General features: G+C 43.0%; 1 protein-coding gene across 3 annotated transcripts; it reads right to left on the bottom strand.

The window, feature by feature from the left end:
• Positions 1-786: 786 nt before the first annotated feature.
• On the bottom strand, positions 787-19094 carry CWC15 (CWC15 spliceosome associated protein homolog). Of its 3 annotated transcripts, none has more exons than XM_030476317.1 (7): positions 19019-19094; positions 16757-16895; positions 14571-14683; positions 13564-13652; positions 12683-12793; positions 3687-3805; positions 787-2963 (listed from the first exon to the last, which is right to left on the bottom strand). In XM_030476317.1, the coding sequence occupies exons 2-7, from the start codon at positions 16885-16887 to the stop codon at positions 2834-2836; spliced, it is 693 nt and encodes a 230-aa protein (XP_030332177.1). In that variant the 5' UTR covers positions 16888-16895; positions 19019-19094; the 3' UTR covers positions 787-2833. The 3 variants fall into 3 exon arrangements, with proteins under 3 accessions (XP_030332177.1, XP_030332176.1, XP_030332178.1); XM_030476316.1 differs by lacking the exon at positions 19019-19094 and adding an exon at positions 18890-18995; XM_030476318.1 differs by lacking the exon at positions 19019-19094 and adding an exon at positions 15020-15148 and having other exon boundaries at positions 16757-16830.
• Positions 19095-19441: the final 347 nt, after the last annotated feature.

Genomic DNA, 19441 nt, shown 5'->3' with positions numbered 1-19441 from the left:
TCATGAAGACAGTGGCTTTGTCTCAAGCCACCACTTACAGAAGTTCAGGTGTTCATTGTCATCATCATTGAACGATACCACAAAACATCATGTTGTGTAGCTTATAGAAACCACAGGATTAAACAATCCCAATCACTAGTAACTAAAATACTGCATTCCTTGAAGTGCCGAATGTTTGTTCCACTTCACCTCCTGGGACAGCTGCCTTCCCAGCCCCACTGCCTTTGTTTGTCACACTCCTGGACAAAAACCTGTGCTGGGAGCAGAGGTGTAGATCATCACATGCTGATTTTCTTCAGGAACTCAGTGTCACACTGCAGCTTTACAGGAATAAATGATGTGCTTGGCTTTCCCAAGAGGCACGGTAGAAAATGAAACATCAATACAGCAGCAGTAATGAAAGCACAGGGTGCTTTAGCTTTCCAGTACTGGTGAAGGAAATGCGGTAGTTAATGATGCAAAACCCACCAAGAGATAAGGTTTGAGATGCCTTAATTACCATATTGTGTTGGTGTACCGCTGAGGCCTCAGGCTGTGGGTCAGCTTACACTGCAGGAGGCTCAAATACAAAAGCTTTGAGGGGGGAGGTCAGAGATAGGATCTGCAAATTCTGTGGTTGAGCTCAACAATGCCACTAAACACCTGAAACACAGCTCCAGCCCGGAGCTATAAGGTCCCTACGGCTCTTGCTCCAGAATCAGGGAGGCAGAGAGATACTGGGGAGAATGACTGAGGATATCCATGCATTATGCAAGGTTAAGGAAGGGGTGTTGAACTGGTGTTTCAGCTGCATCTCCCCCTCTCCGATACAACTGCACGCTCGCTTTGGCACAGTGATTACATCTTGTAATACTGCAAGAGCAGTGTAATTTTGTCGTTGCTGTGACAACCATGCTGTTGGTCAGACCTGAAGCAGTAGCTGGCTTCTCCACTGCCAGACCCTCGCAAGTACAGCTCTTTGCTTCTTTCCTCTTCTAAATAAGCTGCCTATAGATTTTAGTAACTTTAAAATAGAGAATTAAAAACTCTTTTTCTGCTTCCAAGAATCATGAGGCAGTTTGAAGAAGAATCCCAGACTGGTTTGGGTTGGAAGGGATCTTAAAGCTCATCCAGTTCCAACCCCCTGCCATGGGCAGGGACACCTTCCACTAGAGCAGGTTGCTCCAAGCCCCTGTGTCCAACCTGGCCTTGAACACTGCCAGGGATGGGGCAGCCACAGCTTCTCTGGGCACCCTGTGCCAGCGCCTCAGCACCCTCACAGGGAAGAATTTCTTCCTAATACCTAATCTCAAACTCCCCTCTTTCAGTTTAAAACCATTCTCCCTTGTTCTATTACTACATACCCTTGTAAAAAGTCCCTCTCCAGATTTCTTGTCGGCCCCCTTAGGCATTGGAAGACTGCTATAAGGTCTCCCCAGAGCCTTCTCTTCTCCAGGCTGAACACACTCTTTGTGTTTCTGTGAAGAAACAAACACATATTCCTCCATGTAGGAGCTCACATGACCTTAAGCACACTGAAAATCTTGCTTCCAATTAAATACGAGTATTAGCTGCTGGCATTAGGAAACTAATGAAAGGGTGGAAAACACAGCTAAAGGTAATGAAAGCTTTTACAGGATACCAGAGACATGCCCAACAAAAATTAAACACTGTGCTCTACATTTACTCTCTTTAAAAGAAAACCAGATCTATTTTCAAATTAAGAATTTGAAAATAATAACATTACTATGAAACGGTGTCTGGGAGAATGAACAAGACTGAGCATAACACAGGCAAGGAAAAGGGTGAGAATTTTACATAAACACATCCGAGTTCTGCTGCTGTAACCTCTGGGTAGAGAGGAAACTACCACATTTTTCAAACATTAGGTTCATAACCCAGTGCATCACTTGGCCATGATTTCAAATGCAACCAAGATGATGAAAAGAAGAGAAAAAAAATCCCTTTACAACCAAGATATTTTTTGTTCATATTTTATACTGTCCTATTAAGCATTAGGATGGACATTCAAGAAGCAAACTTTGTTATCTTGAAGAGATCACTCCTTTAATAAAAACACTCACTTGCAAGTTTCTGACAACACTGTTGGTAATGAACCACGCACACACAGACTGAACCATGCAGCCACGTGGCTGTGGCTGAGGGACACAGCACTGCAATGGAAAACTGCGATGGTTCCACAGAGCATCCCCTGCTCAAGGCTCCCCGAGCATTACCTGGTGCTGCTCCACAAGTGCTGAGCCAGGAGAGCCCAGGAAGCAGGACTGCTAAGAACCTGGAGCTACCTCCCAAAACCAGAACCTGGTTGACAGTAAAAGAAAGTAAAAAGGAAGATTATTAACTAAGTTTCTAAGAAGCTATTCAGAGGAAGTCCAATTTGCTGCAGAACATATAGCTCTCTTCAGTTCACGCTGCTTATCATACTCAGCCATTCCCCATCTTTGATAATACTGATGTTTACGTAAGTAGCAGAAGTTACAAACCACCATCAGTACAAATACGGGTTGCTTTGGAAAGCAATTTAAGCAACTGGAAGTATTTATTGCAAACCAGCTTTTCTCCACCATTGACGAGGCAGCCAGTAAAAAGTAAATGTGTATGAACAGAAAAACATTCATGAAACGCAAACTGATTTAATTAGAACTGAAAATGAAGTCATACTGCAGGAATAAAAACTCCAGATACACAGCAATTATGAATTATGAAGCTGTTGATGATCTTGGAAAAGCATTTGGGAATTCGTGACCAAGTATTCAGCCTTGAATTCTGAGGGAAAAGGAGGGAACACTCATGACCTTCCGAGTCCTTCAGCACCACTGCACATAAAACTGTACTACTTGATATATTTTTCCATGAATTTTTTGTGGAATTCTGATCGCAGAGTATCGTTCACGAATCTTTTGTCCTTTTTGGATTCATCTAAACCCTTGGCACAATTCTTGAAGACAACATCATCATCCCATCTGAAAAGAAAAGTTTTGGACTTCAGTAAGCTTGTATGAAGATGAGGTGCAATTCACAGAAATACATAAAGGAAGCTTGGCTCTTCTTTTAAATGTACATAGAACAAGTAGTCACTAGGATTAGATCTTAGTCTTCAAGAAAAAATAGATCTGTTTTCCAATGCAAGCCATCTCCTGCATGCTCCTGAGTTAGAAGCAAGATGAGTATCAGTAAAGGTTATTTGATCTTACAGAAAATAGAGACCATCTAAGCAGAGCAGAAAAAACCCCCTTTAATCTAACGGCCCTATTTTTGATAAACACACCAGTCATTGGACTATCTGCAAACAAGAATTGTATTGAGAAAAAGACTGCTATGGATTAATTCTACACTAAAAAAAATTAAATAAAAGCCCCCAAACCAGCCAGATTTTGAAGAGGAGCATAACATAATTTCTTTGAGGAGCTTTGGTCCTGTTACTTCGGTCCTGTTCGTCTGCACAGCGTCAGACAGACACAATTCTCTATCTCTTTCCCTCTTTTTTAAACAAAAGTAGAAGAATGACTGGTTCAGAGAAATGCAGAAGACAATCACCACAGGCATCAGTACCCTCATTCTACATTACACCGCTGTGACAAGGTCTGAGGAAGGAAATAAAACCCAACAGCAGTGATAACATTTTCTGACTCAGAGTATCAAGAGGGAGGAAGGGGATGGGTATCACAGTATGAGGCGCATGGTACCTCCTCTTCACTTTGAAGTTTGCCTGAGGCTGTGCTGGGCCGGTAAGGTTCAGCAGTGGGTTTCCACTCAGTATGTTCTCCATCCGAATTCTTTCTTCTTCAGCCTTTTGCTCTTGTTCCTGTGAATCAGAAATGGATATATTACTTTTCTAGGCCACTCTTCTCATCTAGTTGGTAGAAAGAAACATTATTTAGCTGTGAACACTCATAGAGACAGAGCTTTAATTCCTAGCTCAGACTTCTCAGAGCATTTGGCACTTGCATGTGAGTAAAATAAGGACAGAAGCAGAGATACTCTAAGAGCTTAACATGGCTAATAAACTGTCAATCTAGCACCATTCCTATCTGCTCTGCTTACCTCTGATGTTCCATCAAATATTCAGTTCAATTCGACCTTTACCACTTATATATTTATTATATTAAAAACTGTATACAGATTAAAAGCTTTTCTTCATCCTCCTGAGAAAAGAGAGTACATTATACAGTATTCATTAGGTGGAAGAAACTTCAGTAAGCTGAAACTTCTTTATCTTCAGAACTCTGCTGGGGTTTTACGACTACAACTTCCCAAGGGACCAATTAAAAAGAACACTGACAAATCTGAGGTGCAACTGAGCAGTGGAAGCCATAAGACTATTTAAGAGTTCCAATATTAAGGAACAGAAAAATTTTCATCTCCTTGTACTATCAAAAGCACATAACTCAAGCCTAAGTGAAGCAATGCACGACAGGCAACACAAAGCACATTTCACTGCCCACACTTGCAAGCTGTATTAATATATTTAGTGACTTAAACGTTCACAGACTTCGAAATGAATGTGTAATATTCATTTTACATCAACATATTTTTCCAGAACCTTTCGAATACACTGCAAGGATTGCTCTTTGATGAAAGTACCAGAATAAATTCGGATGACTAACTAGGACTCCCACTCTCTATATGCTTAAGTATGGTCTGAAGACATTCTAGTTCAAAAATACACTGAAGTCTCATTAGCACTGTTGGAAACTAAAACCATGGCTGATAAAAAATTACATAAACTAAAGACAAAGAGATCACAAGGTTGTGTTGGGTTTTTTCCCCAAAACTGCAGAAAATCCATGGCTGAGGGGATCCCAAAAGAGGAAACGTGTTTCTTGATGACAGCAGTTCCACGCTTTAAGTGTAAACTTGAACACTGATGCTAGCCAGAGTTCTCCAGCTTCAAACATTTAATCAATACCAAGCGATATATCACTAAAGCTATCTACAATTTATGATGTTCTTCAATTGGACTGATCAGGCATGTGAAATATTCCTATCGCCTCAACTCTATCCCAACTCTCTTAAGAACAATACCACATTAACATACATAGGAATACCATGCATAGATGATGCAGGACCACTGGTAAAGATTTTACCTTTCAAAACCTGAGTTCTACCTATGAAAAAACACCTACCATTACACTGCTTCTCACAAATAGAATTTAGAACCAGCTCCAATTAATTGCCAGTGGGACGGCAGTATTACAATATTTTTCCTTATTTACTAGGGTGGTAGTAAAAACTGAAGTTGGAATGCAAATGTTGGATTTAAAGCTATGTTTGAAAATGCTTCAGTTTATCACAGACTGGTTTGAGCTGGAAGGGACCCTAAAGCTCATCTAGTTCCAACCCCTGCCATGGGCAGGGACACTTTGCAACCAGACCAGGTTGCTCCAAGGCCCTGTGTCCAACCTGGCCTTGAACACTGCCAGGGATGGGGCAGCCACAGCTTCTCTGGGCACCCTGTGCCAGCGCCTCAGCACCCTCACAGGGAAGAACTTTTTTCCTAATATCTAATCTCAATCTCCCCTTTGTCAGGTTAAAGCCATTCCCCCTTGTCCTGTCCCTACAGGCCCTTGTCAAAAGCCCCTCTCCAGATTTCTTGCAGCCCCTTTAGGTACTAGAAGCTGTTTTAAGGTCTCCCTGGAGCCTTCTCTTCTCCAGGCTGAACAAGCTCAGCTCTCTCAGCCTGGCTCCAGAGCAGAGCTGCTCCAGTCCTCTTATCTGATCATCCTTGTGGCCTCCTCTGGACTCGCTCCAACATCTCCACATCCCTCTTGTGCTGGGGGCCCCAGAGCTGGATGCAGGACTGCAGGGGAGGTCTCACCAGAGCAGAGCAGAGCAGAAGGGGAGAATCACCTCCCTTGTCCTACTGGCCACGCTCCTTTTGATACAGCCCAGGACACGGTTGGCTGCCGGCTCATGTCCAGCACGGACATGATGAACCAACACCCCCAAGTCCTTCCCCCAAGGGCTGCTCTCAATCCAGTCTCTTTCTTGTATCTGCTTTACATAATGCATGCAATATCCTTCAGCTTCAATTAGCCCGACATAGTTCACTTTCTGGTAACAAAAAAAGCATTATCAGACTGAAGTGATGAAATGTGGTGACAGAAAAAAAAAGGGAAATCAAAACTGAAATTACACTTTTAAGAAGCATTACACTACAAGGAGTAGTATAAGACTAAGAGTAGAATTTAGTTCCAGATGAAGACACCTACAACTAGACATCTGCATCTGCTTGTAGGCACCTGAGCTCACATCTCGGAGAGATCTAGAGAATACAGTTCAGAGAGATCTAGAGAACACACTAAGGAGTCAAGATGGCTTTTCTGCTCACACTGAAAAACACACACAGAGGACACCAACCATGCTCCAGGCTCTACTGGCTGCACCTCCACTGCACGTGGCATACGGAATTTGCACATCGACCCAAACAACTTGGCACTTCAAACTCAACTAAGTTCTGTCCAAAACTGCTACTTGCTAGCAAAAGCCTACGCTGACTCAAGTCAACCACAATTCCAGAGGACTGGAGGGTAGCAGAAATTGCACTATAATTAGAAGTGGCAGGGGCAATCTTGGGAATTTCAAATGATTACATTTTACTTTTGCACCTATTAAAACCAATTATGAACATAATGTGAGCAGAAGCTGTCAAATGTTCTTGTATAGTGATAAGAGGTACAGAAAACTTCCATCAGTCTTATTTTCAAACATTGATTTTCCATATTCACAGCACAAGACGCTGCAGAGCCCCGGCACTTGGTGTGATCCTTCGCTGCTTCTGAGCTCTGCTCACAAACACAACTCTGCTGTCTTTCAGAACAACCAGAAGCAGTAACAAACTGCATAAGTTTATCTTTGTCATTAAAGAGCGACAGATGAGAGTCCGAAAGCAAACAGGGAACAGCTCTGTTGAGTGAGGCAGTGCCAGTTTTAGGCACATTACAAAGACCCAGCATGCATGGCAACTTATCTATGGAATTCAGGCATTCACAGTCCCTGCCCATGGCAGGGAGATTGGAACTAGATGATCTTCAAGGTCCCTTCCAACCCAAACCACTCTACGATAAGGCTGTTCCAGGCTGGATGACATTTTAGCGTATCTGCTACAAATTTTAGGAAGAAGACTCATTCTGAAGAATAGTCTTGAAGAGTTTTTGTATTATTTGGCTTCACTAAAAACTCCCAAAGAAGGTATCCAAGACTTTAAACAAGGTAATTTACTAAGTTTTGTATCTTGGAGGCATGACATGGAGGAAATATGAGGCATAACTCACAGTGGTGTAAAACTGACATTTACCCTTAAGCTAAGTAACGCATTTTGGCCAGAGCTGCAGAATCCCTCATCTCCAGCCAAAAGAGGTTTTCATTATGTTTCACAACTTTCCACATAAATCTCCCACTGCCTGCTCCGCTGAAAGCTCCAGGCGATGGAGCATGGGCTGTATCAAATCTAACAGACCAGACGTAACCTTCATAGCTGTCTGAGCTTCACACCTCTGAGGCACCATCAAGTGCAGCTGTTCACAGAATAAGAGGCTTTGCTTGCTCCAAAGCCTACATTGTTCTTTTGTGTGGTGGAACAAAGGCTTATTAAGCTGAAACACTACGGCTACAACAAACCCACAACACAAGAAAAGCCTAAGGGGAAAAATAATACATGTGTAGTCACTCCACCCTTTCTAAAGTAATGCCTCTTTGCCTGCCTGTCTGTTCAGCAAGAGGTATACAACTCTTTTCCTAAGCCATGTTAGCAAAAACCCTGCTCCAGACGATTCCATCCCTACAGACAGCAGGGCTGTGCTTTTCAATGGCAGCACATTGCACCAACTGCCTACAGAGATGAACTGGATGTCAACCCTGTTGTAACCACTGCGCTAAAGGCAGAGGCAACAGAACAGGAATATTATGGTGTGGGGAATGAGGCTGGACTGGCAGAGGGAGTCCCATACCCCAGGAAAGCAGATGGAGACGCTGCTCTGTGAATGGATCTCACAGCAAGCCTTCACTGTACAACTGAACTCACCATGTGGCATCACAGCTGGGGGAAGAAAAAAGGAGGACAAAACTATATTAACCTTAACTAAACAATTATTCTTTATCTTGCTGTAAGAGTAACAGTCCCTTGGCACATTTGTTTCTGACCACAAAGGAAAGAAAAACACTATTGTTACCATGGTTACTTTTTTTCAGTACAGCTCCTGCCCTTAGCACAGAGCAAGATTACTTTTACAGAAAGTGCTGAAATTCCTGAAATGACTCTGTTCTATTAAAGTTATCCTACTCAGTTTTTATGGATGTGAAATAGTTGAATGAAAACCTGAAATACCCACATTTCATTGAAGGCTGGAAAAAAAAAATATTAATCACATCACCTTATTTAAATGCTAATTTTTGAATGACAAACTATGACAGCGCTGCCTTTAGCAGCAGCGAATGAAACAAGTTCCACCCCAGTTATTTGGTCCTATGTGAATTCCTAACTCTGTGTAACACAGTGATTCAAAAAACTGATTGAAACCTCAAGAAATCCCAACTGCGGTGTCTATACACAGATTTGTTGTCATTTTGCTCACAAGGGAGGGGACATTATCATTATATCTTGGAAAGAGGAAGTATTGTGAGCATGTCTCTAACGTTTAATGAAGAAACATACCATGCTGCCTGCTTTTGCCTCTTTACTGAAATTAGTTCTTCATCATCAATCTTAATCGAGATCCTTAAAATTTAAGTGAAAGGGTTAATGTCTATCAAGATTCCTCTTCTAATGTTTTATGTGAAAGTCTGTGACACGGCTAAAACACAGGACACAGCTAAGATGTGTTTTGACCATTGGTAAAGTGATATATTCTGTTATAGAGGGTGGTGAGGCACTGGAACAGGCTGCCAAAAGAAGTGATAAATGCTCCATCCCTGGCAGTGTTCAAGGCCAGGTTGGGCAGAGCCTTGGGCGACATGGTCTAGTGTGAGGTGTCCCTGCCCATGGCAGGGGGTTGGAACTGGATGATCTTAAGGTCCTTTCCAACCCAAACCATTCTATGATTCTATGATTGAGAAACACTTGGTGAAATAGAACTGTTAAACCCAAACCAACAACTTTCCGTCTGTTCTCACATAAGCATAAAATGACTGGATGTTAAAACAGCTTTGCTGGAACTGCACATTCAGCTGTTCGCTGGTTTGAGATTTGGGTTTAATTATTTCCATTTACCTCTTAAGGAAGTGCTCAAAAACTGAACATCAAGAGCACTGTAATGCTGGATTTGGAATACTGAAATGTTTCCATGAAACCTATCCATGGATAGTTCACACACACACACACACACACAGCAGACCTGTGCTTGTACAGTTTTAGACAGACTCAGAATTGGGACAGCAATGGCTTTCAGAACTAAAATGTCCTGGTCAGCTTAGTGTCTACTAGAAACAACCTGAGAGATTAAAACTGTGGAGAGCTGGAGAAAAGTCAGGAGGACTCCCCCACTCCTTCAGGTTTTAAAAACATGGGTAGTACTTCTTTAATGTTTCTACAGAATTCAAGGAATTTAAGCATTTTGAGACATTAACAAGACTTGACAGGAATTGCTTATTTGGTTGACAAACTGTGTCACAGATTACAGGGAAGTATCAGCATGAAGGAAGTTAGACCTTCTTAATTCTAATACTTGTCAAAATTAGGTTTAGAGGATTTCTATGGAAATTGGTATTACCACATGAGGGAAATAAACAGAGAGAAGGATGAGCTGAAAAAAAGCAGTTTCTCATCTTTTGTTTTTAACTGCTCTCTCACCAGAGATGCATCTGAAAAGGAGGAGTCTTCCTTCCACAGCAACTTAAATACTGGACACCAAAGCGATGATGGAAAACAGTTAACAAAAATACAGTTTACTTTAACTGAAATCTCAGAAATTATTGGACCTGCATTTTAATAAATCAAAATAACTGAACTATTAGGGAAAAAAAATACATTTTGCACAAATTTGGGATATATTACTGTATTTTACCCTCATCATCTTGTTACAACCCTGGCATGTTCCAAGATGCAGGAACATGTTAATCTGTCTGTATAACAACAAAGAGATCTGAGAATGATATGAGGAGCAAAGAGAAAACAGGCACTCACCCTGCAGCTTCCCTTTGCCTTCCCACTGGTTTACCCACTCTGTCTACTATGCACAGCAGTTTCAGCATGTAAACCATCCCTGTACATGGATTAGGACTAACAGCAACTACTCAAGTAAGACTTTACATGAGATGTTACCCTGAAGTCAGCTGCATGACTAACATAGGGTTATTTACATAACTGGGTTTAAATTATGGCTTGCAATACATAACAACATGAAAAAACCCACATATCTGAGGGAAAAAAGGATTTCTATAAGATAGCTATAAAATGTTTTGCCAGTAATACCTTATTTCAAAGCCATGGAAAATAAAGCATAATCTAAGTAGATTGCACCACTAAAGCCAACACACATACATGTTCCTAAGGACACTCATGCTCCTAAAGACTCTTTCCAAGGCTGCATCCCACCTTGGTTTTACTTTTGCCATCAACGTTGTCTTAGTCTCCTACTCTGAAAAACTCCCAAGAGAATAAAATTCCAAGTACCTGTAGAGCACCCACTATTTACTGAAGATGGCAATTTTTAAGAGAGTCTATTTTGCCACCAACCAGTGTCAGGATGCACAGAACACACCATGAGTGTGCAATAGTGTGCGCTACTGCAAATAACTAACACTACTTTTTAGGAAGAAACAAACTTATTAACTTCAGGTTAGTGTGCATGTATTCAGTATGCACATAGCATTGGAGATGATAAACCCTGCTCCTGGGGGAAGGAGAACCTCCATGAAGGTAAAAAATAATACCAGTTAAGAAACAGCAAGATAAACCAAGTGCCATACTAAATACTTCACAGCTTTTAGCACCCTCTAGTGACAAAACATCCTAGAGACGGTAACATTCCTGCCTTCTCCACAGGAACAGAGAAACATGCACTCTCTCTGTGTTGCAATTTACTGCCGTCCTTTTTCTAATGGAAGTTTTCTACAGTGAAATGTGACAAGTTATGCTCTTTAATCCAGACGTGCAATTACAACTATCAGGCAAAGTAAAAAACCCTACAGATCTAAGCTTTCATTTAAGCACTGTGTAGAACAGCCGAAGTAGAAGTCTTTTCTAGGTATTGCTCCCCTTAATTTGTAGGTTAGTACATTTCACGCAGGAACACATGGAAGAACTGTTGCCAGTGTTTTTCAGTCATTTTCACCATGTTATTATTGCAGAACACAATTTCATTACTGTGTGATGTGCTTCAAATGCCTGGGTAAAGAGATGAGAGACGCTTTCAGACACACTCCAATGTAAAAGACCACTCATAGGCCAGGTGGAGAATGAAGTATCAACAGTCTTCTACAGCAACATTTCTGCACTGAAGCAGCACAGGACAGAAGCTTTTACCCTTCCAAAGCACTTAACTCCAAAACTGCTCCAAACAGAGCTCGTTGGTTTTGGAGACCTTGCTGATTCTAAAGGTAGATTTCTGTATTGTTAGACTGGAGTAAGCAAGCACTCATTGCTGCCTACAGCAGTTAATACATTATTCTCTCCTGGCTGTCCCTAGTTTCTGCTAGATGCTATGCCTTGTCCACTGCCAGCTCGCTCTACTGGAGAGCATCCCTGAAAAACATTAAACTCTAAGTGTGTGTGTTAATCTAGAGGAAGGTTACAAGCAGTTCAGAGGCATCAAAACATTAAGCTGTCACAGTAGCCTTTGATTAGCCTCTTTAGCAGCACTTAATATGCTTATTTAGCATGTTCCAAAAAACACCTCAGATTACCCTATACAAACATGACAGGTGGGGGGTGTGTTTATTTGCTTTGGCATTCTTGTTTTGGTTTTTTTACACTAATCATAGAATCAACTAGGTTAGAAAGGACCTTTAAGATCATCAAGTCCAACCATTACCCCAGGACTGCCAAGTCCACCACTGAACCATGGCACTAAGGGCCTCCTCTACATGTTTTCTGAACACTTCCAGGGATGGTGATTCCACCACTTCCCTGGGCAGCCTGTTCCAAACATACAAAACTACTGTGACTGAAGCATACAACATTTTTCAAAAGCACTAAAACTATTTAAGGCCTACTCAGAAAAAGAAAGTGCCTACTAAAAGTGGAAGAGGGAATGCTGCACATACCCACCCCTTCTGCTGCACCACCAGAGGCAGAGCGTTTCTGTAGCGCAGATATGAAATACCCAGGCTCCAAACTCTGTTGCAATACAGTGTTAGAGCCAGTACAGTTCATCCTAAATCCTGATCAGCTTGACAACGCAGACTATACACACAAAGAGTCCCTAGAAGTCCATTCATCCATCAGGGATTTTGCTCATGCACACTATCCCAACAATTTCTCTTACACCAAGGAGCTGTGGGAGCCAAAAGCATAGGATTTGATCCCATTCATGGGGAAACAATCTCTAATCACAGGATGTCTACTAAAATAAAAGGTAATCTTGACAACAATTATTAGACAGCAGAACAAATTCATCATACCTGAGAAGAGTTTTGAAGGACACTTACTTTATTTACCAGTTCTCACTCAAGTACTTCAGGCACACCAGCTCTAATAAACACCAGTTTGCAAAAAGCAGATGCTCTTTAATGGGTGAGATTTTACCTTTCGAGCCTGTTCCTCAGCTCGTTCTTTCTTGATTTTCTCCAGTTCAGCCAGAAGAGCTGCAGTGTCATCATCATCGCTGTCTTCCAAGTCCTCATCTTCATCATCTTCCTAATAACAATAAATGGGAACAAGAAGCTGCTTGTTCATTTCATTTAAGAGAAACAGCCTCACTCTGCCCAGCTAAGGCTGCAATTTGCTAATGGCTGATTTCTGAAGTACTTGGTGCTCGCACCAGCAGCAAACACAATACAAATGGTTTATTTGCTCTTGCACAGTAAAGTCAGCGCAAAAACATGTGTGTGCTTTTTGGACGACCGCAGTTGAAGTTTTTATAATCTAAATGCTAAGTAGCTAACAGATTCTAGAGCATGGCTGTCCCATATCACTCTCCAATCATTGTAATATAAGCCATTATAACAGTGTGCCTGAATACCCTGTCCAATATTGTTGGGACCAAATATAACAGGATTAAAAAACCCCTGCACTGTCAAACCTCAGGCCTAACTCCTAGACATCAGTGTGAGGAGAGGAGCCAGGAGCAACAATCCACTGCTCATGCAGACAGTCACTGTGTCTCAACAGTTCTACCTTTGGGGAATTCTAACTAACCCAGTAGTTGACTGAAGTGTAAAAAGTCACCCATTCCCCATCCTTCAAGTGGTATTTTCGGTTCCCTAATTTTTGTGTCCTTTCCAAGAATACCATTAGACTATGGACCAGAATCCTCTGAACCACTCTGGACTTCCACCAGAGTAACCCTAAAAGGAAGATCTGTTGGAACTTGTCTTAAATCTTTAGCAAACCTAGAAGTACATGTTCTATTAACAGCAAATCCTGAAGGCAAGACAAAGGAAAGACAACAGAAAAAAGATACATACATCAGTAAGGGGATCATCTGCATCAAGATTTGCTGCTGGAATCTGGTCTAGCCGAGGCTTCTTAGACACAGAAGATGATGTTGTGTGTTCTATGGCATAAGATTTAAGAAACAACAAAAAAATTACTAAGTCATTTCATTTAACAGAATCAAATGTCAGAAAGCAAAAATCTTCACAAACTGTCTTGCATGAGAGTAAGAGACAGAAGCTTATACATACTCCTTCCTCACTTCTCAATCTTAATGCCATGTTCAATTCCTCCTCCCTCTGCCCAAGGGAAGCAGGAACATCCCCAAACTTCCAACTAGGCCTCCAGAAGTTTTCTGAAGTCATTGTTTCACAAAGAACGAACAGCAGAAGAAAAAGCTGTGCAGAAATATCCTTACTCTACATATCCAATTGGAAGGTTGCCATTGAGCATTAACTGTTGGCTAGTATGGTCCAAACCACATCTGCTTTCATCCGTGAATTTGAAAGCCTCACAATACCATCACACTTAAACCTGAAGTGCCTAAATTCTGTCAAGCTTAATACTAAAAATGAGTATTTCTCAAAACAAACCCCTCAGGTTTCATTTTAATTATCACTTCACCTTATCTGAACAGAATTCCACACTTCAAAAATGGATTTATTGTTACACTAACGCTGTAACACTAGAAGATGAGTCATTCCCCCTCTCCTTCCTGTCTCACTTGTCCAAGCACAAAAAAGAGCCCTCTATTAGCTGTCCAGACTTGTTGCCAATTCATTACACTCATGCTGTATCAGCTGGCCTGCAGGATGCTCGTGCTCTCCTACTGCTGGCCTGGATTTCTGCTAGCATGAAGCCAGCAGGAAAGCCAGCGGACATTCCCTTGCAGGTCAACAGCTCTGAACTATCAGACCGATACCCCAAATTCTACTCTCATGACATGCTGTCTGCAACCTGCAAACTTCTTACAACACCAAGTTTCATGCAAGAGCAAAGGCACACAAAGGTATTAGGATGTTTGTTTCTTTGCTTTTACCTCTGGTTTGCCTGTCTCTGTTCTTCTCTCTTGCAGCGACACGTTCTCTCTCCTCCAGCTCCCTTCTGAAATCCCGGTTACGCACCTCCTCAGGAGCATCCTGAGTGGCCTGTCTGCAACAACAGGAGAGGGGAGAAAAAAGCTGAAGATGACAGTCTGCAGCTGGGAGCAAATTTTTCATGGAGGCCAATAAATCCTGGGGTGAACAGGTAAGTACAGAGAGTAAGAACTGAGTACCATGTAGACACATGTTTGTTTATTATTTGTTTATTTTGTTTGTTTTATTATTTGTTATTTTGTTTATAATTTGTTTATTCTCTCTTCATCAGTCTCCTTTTCTGTAGGCACTATATGCACACAGACATGCAATGCTATACACACATGCTGCTTCCAGTGGCTCTCAAATGACCTTACATAAATTCCTACAAAACCAGGGTGGCTGCATCTACCTTTTGTAGCTACCTCTAAATCTTGTTCCCCAGCAGCCCAAGCCCAGTGTCCTAGCAGACATCCACATGAATCACAGTCAATTTCCCTCACTGTTTTATCATTCACAGTTGCTCCTTCAAACCCAGTCTCTGAAGCTTACAGATAAGAGCAAGACTAGAACATACTTTTCATAAACTTTTCCCCTCTAAGAGACAAATAATCTCCCATGACCATAAAAACAAAAGCTGGGAGAACAGGCAAAACACTAGTTTGGTGAAACATATTGCAAATACATGTTTCTCCCCGTTTTATATAATAAATACTGGCCAAAAGCAACAGACTATTTACATCTGAGTCACACAAAGGTCCACCTGGAGAGCACTGGATTTTCTGTGGAAATCTTGAAAAGAGCTAATGAATAAAAACAAGCAGCAATTCCTTTCACCTTTCTGTGAACCCAGTGCTGGAAATAAGAGTGCCTGGAAGCAACCCAGGCATGAGCCTTTATAAATAAATAGTGTGCACAGCCTGTCTTTATGATGAAGTATTTAATTTACTTGTGTAATTAAAAACCTGGACCTGGAATCCCTGATGTAGCTGCAAAATCCCCCCAAACTCCGTGAACATGAGTGGGACTAAAACACTGAACTCCTCTTGCAATGGTGCAGTCCTGGCAATTTAACAAAGACAACGTTGTATGAGGTATTTGGGAGAAAGACCAGAAGACACTTAATGCCCCCTCTCACACACAGGGAGCTATTTGTTAAAACATACTTTGTATATTCCTGTACATGTTTGTCCCCACACACTTCATTCAAACAACAGACCTGTGTCCCCCACCCTACTTTTGTTTAAAGAAACAAACCACCAGCAATGTTTCCTATAACAACAAAACGCATTTGACAGCACTTTTTGTGCTGTTGAGTTTGTTTTCTCCAAAACACTCCAACTCCCTTATCCATACATGTTCCTAAAAACCAAAGGGGCAGGAGGGAAGAGGTGAAACGGTAAGTATCTGGACAAAAAAGAGCAGACATAAAACCTTTACAGTAATTTCACTGACAAGAATAACATCAATTAGATAAAAAGAACATTTTTAGTCTGACACTATTTAAATTCTAGGCATCGTATCACATTGACTCCAGTTTTCACTTCATCTCAAAAGGATAATGAAGATTTATTATGCATTTCAAAGAGAGGAAAATATTCCTAATATCCCATTATCTTTCTCACTGATTAAAGCCATTTCCTCTCCCAGCACCTGCAGTGTTTAACAGCAGCTCTTCCAACACGTGCTATTGCCCAAGTGTTACTCCATGATTTCCCTGCCTCGTCTTAATGCTCTTCCCAAGTGGTCCTTGCCAAATATATGATGTGGTTTTCCTGCTTTTAAGACATGCTCAGCTTTGCCCCTTCTTATCCCATCTTGCTCTGCACTGAGCCCTCTGTGGCTTAGTGCCAATGACAACTTTCTTTCTACTCTACCGCCCAAAATGCTTGATCTCCAAAGCTCACCTTCTTCTAACATCATGTCCATAAGCAGTAATAATACCACTAAAATTAAGCCTCTCCAATTGCCTGCAATGCCTTTGATCTCCAGGTCTGCTTCTGAGACTTACTCACACTTTCTTTCAGCCCACAGCACTGCCTGTTGAGCGTCAAGCACATCAACATCTCTTGTGACAATTGCAGAGTTCTGCTCATTCCCAGCCTGTTTTGCTGTAAGACTAAAAGATACTAACTAAGATAATACTAACCTGTATTTGATTTTAGTATGAGAAGGAAGGTCTCTGCTGGAATACTGTTTGGATAGCTGACTTAAGTCTCCTTCACCTTTTCCTCTTCCTCCTCTTGCAGGTTCAAACGTTGGCCTCGCCGCTGTCGTCATTTTAACTACTACAGAATGAAGGGATAAAACCAGTTGTTACTACAACATACAGGGAAAGACCTTCACCAGGAGCTACTCTGTTCCTGGAACTACCAAAGTAACAGCAAGTCCCACTACAGAATACCAGCTATCACTCGGTTCATGATCCTTGAAATTTAAGGAGCTTTTTATTGACAGAATCTATTCAGATTTTCAAAGTAAAGTCTTTTCCAACACGCTTGAAAGATGATACACACACTCTAACAAGAGTATGAAGCTATATTTGTAAAGTAAATAGAACTGTCCAGGAGCTGATCTCCTATCCTTAAGCAAGCAGTACAGTCTTGTAACTAAATTCTTCTCCCTCCTGAAATATGACAGCCAAAAATAACAGGCTCCTGGGAATGACTCCTCATTTATTCCCCAAACCATATCTAGGTATGATGACCAGAAACGCAGGCTGACACATAGCACAGCATGCCCAGGAGGGTGTTGATAACTAAATACTAATGAAGACCACGTAACATGAAGGCTCCAGCCCTTGTTGTGGCCCTGTTCAGCTCTGTAGTTCCAGGCACAGCACTCTCACACAGTCCTTTGGGAGTGACCTGCACAGAGCTCCAGCTGGCCAGCAAAACCTTCTGAAGGGCTGGAGCCAATGTCTCCCTGGTAGTACAAGGCTTTAGCCTTTGGTAAGCCAAGTGCAATTAAAAAAGCTCAGACAAACACAGAAGTTTCCACCAGTTCTCACTGAGAACCTGCAGGAACTCGCATACCACCAGCATGGCCTAAAAAACGCACTACCTGATGCCCAAAGTCGTTACTATCGATTCTTGTGTGGCAAAGGAGTGAAACAGACTCCACCAGCCGCAGCCAGCAGGCACTGCATTCAGTGCTGCACACAGGAGCTGGGGACCCTGCACTCCCAGACCACTGTGCCAAGAATCATAGGATCAAATAGGTTGGAGAATTCCTTAAGATCAAGTCCAACCGTTACCCCAGGACTGCCAAAACCACCATTAAACCATGTCACTGAGGGCCTCAGTTTTAAGACATTTAAGATGTTAAACTGAGGGTTTTAAGATGTTTAACCAATGCCAAAAACCTCAACATGATCAACCAGTGCCATGTTAAATCTACTATCTGAAACTATGCTCATTCCTGCTTCACTAAGACACACACATCCATTAGCCACAGAGTGAAGATAATAAGACACAAGAGACACACCTGCAGATGTATGTATGGCAAAAGAACACACTAAAGAATGTCAAAAAGCAAAGAAAAAAACATGCTATTGCTTCATATGCTTTTGTGACACACAAATAAAAGTTACTAAAGCTCTGCTTGCATTATGTGTTATTTTTTCACCTTTAATGAGCTCACAAAACGCGACTTCAGTGTTAAAAGAGTAAAACAACTTGCTGCTCAAAATAACATCCCATCAGGCAGGACAGTTAGTGCCTCTGAACTGCTCGGCGAGGCAGAACCCACCCTTGGCTCCACAACCAAGGCTCACTGACACCTTTCGGAGACACCGTGCAAGCCAGATGGAGCTCAGCAACACACTTCAGCTCCGCCAGCCCCACGATCCACGAACGTCACCTGCTCTCAGGCTTATCTCTGCTGATTACGTGTAACAGGGGATCCACGAACCCGGGTGAAGAACCAGATCCCATGCGGCCGCATGAAGCACTAAGAAACCCTCTGGGAGCTGCCCCTGATCTTCTTAACCCAGTCTGCATTCGGCTCGGCCACAGAGGTCCCAAACTCGATCTGAAACCACCCAGGCACCGCCACACCGGCCCCTGCAGAACCCCGCTCGGCGCTGCACGGAGCCAGGACCGGCCGCGCCGCGGTTACCACCCGAGGGACAGCGCCGGGGCTCGGCCTGGAGCTGCCCTGCCCGCAGCCCGCCCCTCCGACCGCCGCCACGGGCAGCCGGGGTCAGCGGGCTCCGCCACCCTCCCCGCCCCGGCACCCCGCGGCCGCCCCGCTCCCCTCAGGCGCCCGCCCCGGTACTCACACCGCGGCCTCCGCACTCCCCGCGCTACACAGGCCCTACGCCACCGCCATCGTTCCGCCAAGCACCCACAATGCACCGCGCGGGGCCCAGCACACACAACGGGACGGCTGCCGCCGCCGGAGGACTTACCATAGAGAGGGCTGGCGGGACTGCCACCTGAGGGAGGAGAGCGTGTCCGCCATGATGGCTACCGAGGCGGAAGCGGGCGCTGGGCGGTGTTGCCTGTGTGGCAATGGGGGCGCCGTGCTCTTCCTCCTCTTGCCCACAGTCACACACTGGGTTGGGTTGGAGGGGCCTTAAAGCTCATCTAGTTTCAAACACCTTCCGCTAGAGCAGGTTGCTCCAAGCCCCTGTGTCCAGCCTGGCCTTGAACACTGCTAGGGATGGGGCAGCCACAGCTTTTCTGGGCACCCTGTGCCAGTGTCTTGTAGGGATGAAGGGGAAAGATAGGCACAATGGCAGATGGAGGAGGGAATACCTCACGTTATTAGCAACATGTATTAGCAACGCCAGCTAAAGCCCAACTGTCAGCACAGTCCCTCCTTCCCACCC

This window comes from Strigops habroptila, chromosome 2 (genome assembly GCF_004027225.2).
Source record: "Strigops habroptila isolate Jane chromosome 2, bStrHab1.2.pri, whole genome shotgun sequence".
Taxonomy (NCBI): Eukaryota; Metazoa; Chordata; class Aves; order Psittaciformes; family Psittacidae; genus Strigops; species Strigops habroptila.
The sequence above is the reverse complement of the archived record's forward strand: the minus strand, read 5'-3'. Positions and strand labels throughout refer to the sequence as shown.